General features: G+C 39.7%; 1 protein-coding gene across 1 annotated transcript; it reads right to left on the reverse strand.

Moving 5' to 3' along the window:
- Positions 1–1,916: 1,916 nt before the first annotated feature.
- Positions 1,917–4,805, reverse strand: LOC109462249 (protein O-mannose kinase-like). The gene is made up of 2 exons (XM_019758780.1): positions 4,449–4,805; positions 1,917–2,699 (listed from the first exon to the last, which is right to left on the reverse strand). The coding sequence occupies exons 1-2, from the start codon at positions 4,803–4,805 to the stop codon at positions 1,917–1,919; spliced, it is 1,140 nt and encodes a 379-aa protein (XP_019614339.1).
- Between the last annotated feature and the right edge of the window lie 3,707 nt (positions 4,806–8,512).

The raw sequence follows: 8,512 nt of genomic DNA on the forward strand, positions 1-8,512 counted from the left end.
GATACCTGAGTGCTGTATGATTACGTCTATGTGATTCTCATAGTGTCAGGACATGTCAGGATCTGTTAAGTCAAGGCCCAAGTCATTCTGTGGTTGCTTATTGTTGATTGTATGGAAACAAGGTGGAAATTGTACATTTTATTGCTTTTACCTGTTTATGACCCTTATGGTCTATGTTATCAAGTTGACATACATTCCCGACTCTACTATAAGCTTCCATATAGTATGTAACAACTCTATGTACCATTTTTATAAATGTACAGAAAGAAGTGTAATATGTTGTAATGAATCAGTGTCTTAGCTGAATAGCCAGTTCAGCACCTAGGACAATATCCATCATAAACTTACCTGTAATGATACCTGAGTGCTGTATGATTACGTCTATGTGATTCTCATAGTGTCAGGACATGTCAGGATCTGTTAAGTCAAGGCCCTAGTCATTCTGTGGTTGCTTATTGTTGATTGTATTGGAAACAAGGTGGAAATTGTGCATTTTATTGCCTCTTTACCTGTTTATGTACCCTTGTAGTTCTATGTTATCTAAGTTGTATATACATTTCTAGTTATAGTATCTACTATATGCTTTCATATGATATGTAACAAGTCTATGTACCATCTTTTATAAGGGTACAGAAAGAAGTGAAATATGTTGTAATGGATCAGTGTTTTAGCTGAATAGTCAGTTCAGCACCTAGGACAATATCTGATCATAAACTTACCTGTAATGATACCTGAGTGCTGTATGATTACGTCTATGTGATTCTCATAGTGTCAGGACATGTCAGGATCTGTTAAGTCAAGGCCCAAGTCATTCTGTGGTTGCTTATTGTTGATTGTATGGAAACAAGGTGGAAATTGTGCATTTTATTGCCTCTTTACCTGTTTATGACCCTTGTAGTCTATGTTATCAAGTTGATATACATTTCTAGTTATAGTATCTACTATATGCTTTCATATGATATATAACAAGTCTATGTACCATCTTTTATAAGGGTACAGAAAGAAGTGAAATATGTTGTAATGGATCAGTGTTTTAGCTGAATAGTCAGTTCAGCACCTAGGACAATATCTGATCATAAACTTACCTGTAGTGACACCTGAGTGCTGTATTTTACGTGTATGTGATTCTCATAGTGTCAGGACATGTCAGGAATGTTATAGGTTTCATACTTATACTTTTTACATAGTTTAGGCATTGTAATACAAAAAAAACTATGAAAACAGCTATTTTATTGCATTATTGCCCTTGTAATTCATTACTATTGATGTCAGGCTACATTTGAAATATTTTTCTGTAAAGTACACATTCTTAGCTTTCCAATGATATCTGGCATGATATGGTAAGTTGAGGGGAAAATGACAAAAAGACAGTAATACAAAGGTAGTACCCCCTATTTCAAAAGGGTCTGGAAACCCTGGCACAGAGGGGATGTATTGGTGAGAAACACTGGCAGCTAAAGGGTTAACTAATACTCACTATCTAGAACAATTCTAACAGAATTGATGCAACCAAAATAAAAGATGTGGAGGGCCGGGATGGCACAGAGTTATGCATTTCATCATTTTATTCCCGTCCGGAGACATCAATACAGTGGATGTATCGATTTGCAATTTAAAGAGATACCAGACATATTTTGCTCAAATGCATCCGTATCCCAACATATTGCTGTTTCCTTAAACCAGTACCCATCCTAACACCTGAAGTAATGTGGTGTTTCAATCCGATGTTCAATTTCCAATGTGCTTTTAACAAATGCTGTTTGCTGTCTATTAATGTGGTCTTCTTGTACAGGTGGCCTTCCTAGGCAGGTCACTTTTAAAATGCTTGAATGTGGCTTGCTAACAGAGGAAGGCTTGACTGACAATAATTGCTCTTTTAGCTTTAAACAAAACAGGCTATGCTCTTCATCCAACAACTAAGAAATGCCCATTGTCTGATTAACTATGCTATTTGTTATATGTTCAGAAAAAAGCATATTCTTAACCCTGTTGTACTCCTCAAACAATACCTTTGTAGTTGGTCGTTGCCTGGGGTCCCTATTGTGACACTGTTGGTGCACTTTGAACAAATGTGACCTAACAACATCACTTCCATTTACATTTCCCAGTAAGTAGTCAACAACTCTTGGGATTTTCCAAATATTAGTTTTTTCATCATAAGGAGGCATTCTTGAATAATCTAATGTTTCATTTCCAAAGGGCCAAAGCTGCTCAGGGGCAACAAAGCCTGACATAATTCTTTTGTGTCTACACTTAACGAAAAGATTTGCTTCATGATTTACTTCTGGTATGAAATCCAGGTCACTTAAGACAAGTTTAAAATCCTGTGTGATAAGAAACTGAGTTAAAGTTTTTTGGAGTTTGTGTGAGTCGCACATGACTCTTGTACCAATTGGACTATTGTGCAGGAAATGTATTGCTTGTAGGTAACTCAAGGCTATCTTAAATCTTGTTCGGACATTGTTAAACTTGCTGTATTCATTTGACTTCAGGATTTCCTCAACGGAGTTTGCAGATCCAAATTCATGAAACTCTGTAAGGAGAGATGTGTTGCATGATCCCACATACTGCAAAACAGAAGGGTGTTGCAGGGTCTTCAGCATCTTTATGTCTCGCGAGAAGTACTCGAGCTTAACCGGAGCCATCTTCGTCAGCTTACTGTACGCCACTGTGTGGTTTCTCCAGATAGCTTTGTAAACCTGCAAAGTGCAGAATGGAAGTATGTTGAAGTTCTATACCGCATATAAAAAATGTACATTAAGTCTTTGCTGTGTGGTGTAGTAATCTGCATACTTTGCATTAAATTCCACAGAGCCGATGGCCTGGGTTTGCACCCGATTGGGACATGATCGAGATTTGCATTTGCATCGGCCCAGTGTACAAGAAAGATTATTAAATCAAACCTCTACACACAAAAGAACCGAACACACTTTATTCAGAAGATTTAGTATTGACACTTCCGGGTTCAATCCAAGTCAAAAAACACCATAAATCCGCAAAGAAATGTATATTTTAACCAAAGGTTCTTTGAATTGTGCATATTTTCACTGAATTTGGCTATGCAGCCCTGGAAAACAGCGTTTTGGTGCATATTTTTAAACAAAGAATGTATCGAGACCGGACACCCCTCCGTGCGAAAGGTCATGCAAGTGGAGGAGACTTGTAATTCTTTCAACACACCAAAGGTCAACGGTTGCGACCATTTTCACGCTCAAAGGAGTGTTTTGGGTCCACCAAAAGGCACCATTTTCCCGCCCGAAAACAATAAAAACCAAAGAAGGTGCATCATCAACAGCCCAATAGCAAAACATATACCGAGTCCCAAAAGAATCTGTCCACCCAAAAGCGAGAAACAGCTGCGAACATGAAAATCTAAACCTCTCACAAAGCCCTTCCGCGGAAGAATGTCTCCTCCCCCGGAGGCAATTACAAGCTGAGCTCGCTGGGCCTGAAGGCGACTTGTTAAGGTATGAACGTAGCCGAGCTGAGTGTGGTGCCAGTATTTTCGTCAGCCATCTTCAATTTATATGATACTGGCGCTGATTAGCATGTGCCAAATAAGGCAAGCTCATTAATATGCATACAGTCTCCAAGAGTTTGGTCGCCGGGGTGGTTTGGCACTGGGTTATTGGTGATAGGCTCTTTTTGGCCGCGCCACTGACCCTCGGGAGGGTGACGAGCCCAAGTCCAGGGTCTATCTGACTTAGAACATGGCCATTTCCCCGAAGTTATATTTCAAACTTGTTCAATATCAGTTTCTCTTATTCAATTTCTTTTTTTCTTCTTAAATATCAGTTTCAATGCAGCATTTGTCTTTACGAAAGCTGGTCTGTTTCTGTTATAGTCATCTTGCCCCTTGGATGATTAGCCTGCACTACCCAAAAAGTGTGGTACTAGCTAAAAGTGTGGTACTGATTTTATGCAAATGAATTTTAGTGCCACACTTTTTGAATAGTACCATAGCTGTATGGGGATATAGACACAAAATAAAAGGACTCTCATTGCCATTGGCTTAGGGGTAGTGGCCATGTTCTAAAAATTATAAACAAACCTCCATTGCACTACTCACGTCATGCTTCGTCTTCAGTCCAAACGTTGCCCACCTTAGTAACCTGTAACCTTTTACACCTAAGATACCAGCTGTTACGATTTCCCTGTTGACAAACCTACAGTAATGTTTCCAGATATACTGACTTGCATGTACCGGTATTTAGTACACATATCATTGATGATTTTCTGAATTGGGCACCTCACACAGTATATCATAATCTAAAATAAACGGAAAAGGTTGCAATCTGGAAATAACATGTAACAATTATGGTTGTATATGCTACCTGCTCCTAGAATTACCTTATCGACAGACATTGTACGTCTACACTCGCCTACAACAGGATCTAACATTGAAAGAATATGTGCATAATCAGTTAATAACGTAACTATACCGTTACCTTCTTCACAAAGCCTGATCCTATTTTGTGCAGAGTGGTCACCTCATCTGTTACCTCTTTACAACCAAGCCATGGCATACAAGTTTCCATCGTGGACACTCGAAAACTTCCCGGCGGGCACAGCCTCCTCTGTCCAGGCTGGCCCACTCCCAACCCTGCCTCAGCCACAACATCCGGATTGGACCTGGACTCTTGGACTTTTCCCTGTCTTTCTTGACCCAACATTTCATCGACCTCGTAGTTGAAGAAGCCACTAGCAGGCTGCAGAGAGCCTGACCGGAACCACGGCAGTAGGTAGAGAAGCAGCAGAGTAAGGAGAAGGAGACAGATCACATGTGGCTTACATGCACGACCCATCGTTACGGAGTCTGCTACTGTAACTCTGACCTGTAGTGTGTTTGCAGTACAATTAGCACTAAATCTATAATATTATACAGTAAAATGACACAAAACCTGAGAAAAAAATGATATGGTGAGTGCCTTATGGTATGAGTGGACACAGTAGGGTACCATCCTGGTTAATTTACAGTCGCTCCTCATGGTTTGGAGCGACTGTCGGAGCTGACGTAAACTAACCAGGAAAGTACCCAGGTTAACAGTAGGGTTGTAGTTTAAAGACTATCTGTCATTATTTTAACCCTACCTAGACCGGGCCTTTTGGGGCTTCGTGGGAAGGGGGGTCGTGGGACCTGAGGGGGAACTCAGAACTCGTGAATATTGTATGACCACAAAATTTTCAAAGGATGGTGTACTAGTAAGGAAAATAATTTTTTTTAAAAATGAGGTCGTTATGAGAAAATATGACGTGATAATGACGTCATAAACGTGATCGTGACTTTAATGGCCAAAACCGTCTATTCCTTTAGAATAACACCCCATTCAGACTGGGATTGGAATCGTGATAGAGGTCCAATCCTGATTAAGTCGCCATTGATTTTTCTGAATCTAAACAATCAATGGCGATTCAATCAGGATTGGACCTCAATCACGATTCCAATCCCAGTCTGAATGGGGTGTTAAGCAAAAAGTACTTATGATAGAATATTAGGGTCTGGAATAGAGACATGTTATGTAGCAACTACGTTCACGTCATGCATATTTAAGCTCGGTATCTTCAAAGTCACCCGAGATGGCTGTAGTAGCTTCGTTTCATGTTCCATGTCCACTGCCAAATGATTACAGACATGAACTGTCCAGTAAATGGTTTATATTTGTGAAAAGGGGGATATTTTTTCTGCAAGGAGGTACCCATGTAAAGAGAGGCTGGAAGACCCAGGTTTACTTTAGATGACCGCGGGTGACCCCATTTCGAACACCGTTCTGTTCGAACAAAACAAGATTTGCATGCATATACGATTAAACTACTTTATCTGAGGGTTAAATATGTTCATTCAGCTGTTGATATGGATTTACATGAGTGTATCTGTAGTAAAAGTGGAAACTTTAAAGGTAAATGTACCCCCCCCCCAACCAGTGGCTTGGAGTATCCGAGGCGCATTTCCGCCTCGTGAAAACGTCCGTTGCTATGTCACTGAATGGCCGATGCCATATTAAAGGGTATTATAAGTTCTTTAAGATGCAAAAGCAAGTAACTCGAGTGGAAATGTCTACGAATTCAGGGACTCTAACCCTCCACATTTTGAAACATCACGGTATGGAGCGAGAGTGCTACTGGACTTAAAGTTCTGCGATATATAATAGCGACGACCGTTAACGACAATAATCATATCCGAGCAGGTATCCCAGGTAGGAAGTATCCGAGCAGGTAACCACCCGGAACACTAACCATGGGTGCGACAATGGTACCGTCGCTGAGACTGGAAATCTCCTACCATGGGAAAAGCTATAGCCATAATCCATGTACATTTCCCTGCTATATTCTGCCAGGAGTTGGCAACTTGTTTGATCACCTAGATCACTTTAGTCTTACAGATTCTAGCCATGTCCACTTAAAGAAATAATGGCAAATTGCACGGTTTATTCATAATTCACTTAGATTTTAAAAAAAATGATTAACTATAAATATGAAGAACCTAGAATTACTTGAACGATCAGCACGTATTCTTACCTATCAGGTTTTCTGAATAATACAAAATAAAAATATAAAAGTATTATCTCAGGAACATGATACTTATTAACTACAGTCGGTATGTTAGTTAAAATGTAGCGATTACAGTGTCTCAGGCACTTTATAATCAATGCAAAGGACATCGCGATTAATAACAAACAGGACTTACTGCAGATTCAGATGCAATGATTACTTTGAAGAGGAGTTGCAGACGTTGTCCTGATGTGGTCGGTTCATTTGCAAAGGATTCGCTCGTTGATTTGTGATGTGTCAGGATACATGCGTGTTTATATCAATACATCGTTACATCCGAGAAGGAAGGTACCGGAAGGGTATTTCGTGGTATTCATTGTGTCAGCAGCTGTTTTTAAAGCTTCTATTATTTGATCTAAGATGATGCGGATTGTTCATTTTCATTGAATCAGTATTTTTATATGTTCGAATAGAATATACTCTCCTGTAGTATGGGGTTTAATTTTATTATGTTACTGATATTGTTATAAAAGAGAATGCTCTTCCGGACTATCCTTTTTTTAACCGGGTGTCTGCCTCCTATCAAAAGTTTCAAAGTACGCAGGCGTATGGAGGGGCGGATGACCTGTCACGTCGGTACGAAAAAATCGTCATTCCTGCTCATGAGACGGTTGAGGCAGCATACAGAACAAAAAAAAATCACAGGTGCGTAATATCTTTCAACATGTAAAAGTTGATTCTTATCCCCAAATTAAACACATAAAGATGAAATACCAGTAACTACTGATAATACGAAAACTTTTCTTCATACTCTTATACACCTAATACTAAGTATAAGAGTGGAAGTTAGGTCCGTAACAGTCACCAGCAAAAATAAGCCAGCAAGAGTCATTGCCATTGCATAGCAAACTGCAAAAACGTATATCATGAGTGTCATTTGTATTTTCTCCATGTTAATGTTCAATAGGACGTTGAACACTGTACGGGATCAAGCACGTAGCTGCGATGTATTATGTATAAATAAACCATCTATTCACTCAAACATGGTTGAAGGTAGAAAGTATCCAAGCAGGTATAGTATAGGTGGAGTTCACAGTTCACAGTTACAAAGGAGCAGCTACAAAGAAAATCACGTATGAATCATATTTCAGTCAGTTTGGGTTTAATGATTGTTCGACGGTTATTCAAGGGTCGCGATGGGTGCTCGCTTGTATTAGTAGTATTTCATCTGAATGTTAGTGTTAAAGCGTGTATTAATTTGAGACTGTACATTTTGCTTCACTCTAAACAACGATTTCGTTTGAAACCTCATGTATGACTTTCCTTGTTCCCAACATTGATGTGAAGGTGCATGCATGCTCACACAATTCAAGACCATACCCAGGACAATACACCAAAAAACAAACAAAAAAAACTAAGGGCAAATTATTTCACTATTTGCTCTACAATTGCAACAGGAAGTAAAATGATAAAATGAGTAAAATAAGAAAAAAAATAGAAACAGCTGCGAACACCGCGAAATAATTTTTCGGTCCCTTCCTTCCTTCCCGGATGTTATATTGTATATAAATACACATATATCCTGACTGACCACAAATCAGTGAATCATTCAGTTGACAAATAAATCGACCACCATCAGGACAGCGTCTGTGTATTTCTCCCAAGTAGTCATTGCAGCTGCATCTACAGTAAGTCATGTTTGTTACTCCGTGAAGGAGGTCAGGACCTCCGGACGGAGTGTTGTGATCGGCTGATTTTTCATGTTCGCAGTCAAAACACTGGGTTCTCTTTGTGTAATCGGTACGCAATTCTATACGCCGTCTGCGGGCATGCCCGTGTTGATGCACGAATGTGTATTTTTGCCGTTGCTGCTTTCGCGGTCAATGTAATATCGCAGACGCACCCCTACAATTACGAGGCGAATTGGAATGGTCCAGAAAAACGCGTTGTTTGGAATAGCAGTGGGGGGGGGGTAAAATTTCATGCAGATACGGGGTGGTTTTTATAAGTGGTTCCAGATGTT

This window comes from Branchiostoma belcheri, unplaced genomic scaffold, assembly GCF_001625305.1.
Source record: "Branchiostoma belcheri isolate BF01 breed outbred unplaced genomic scaffold, Haploidv18h27 scaffold114, whole genome shotgun sequence".
Lineage (NCBI taxonomy): Eukaryota > Metazoa > Chordata > Leptocardii > Amphioxiformes > Branchiostomatidae > Branchiostoma > Branchiostoma belcheri.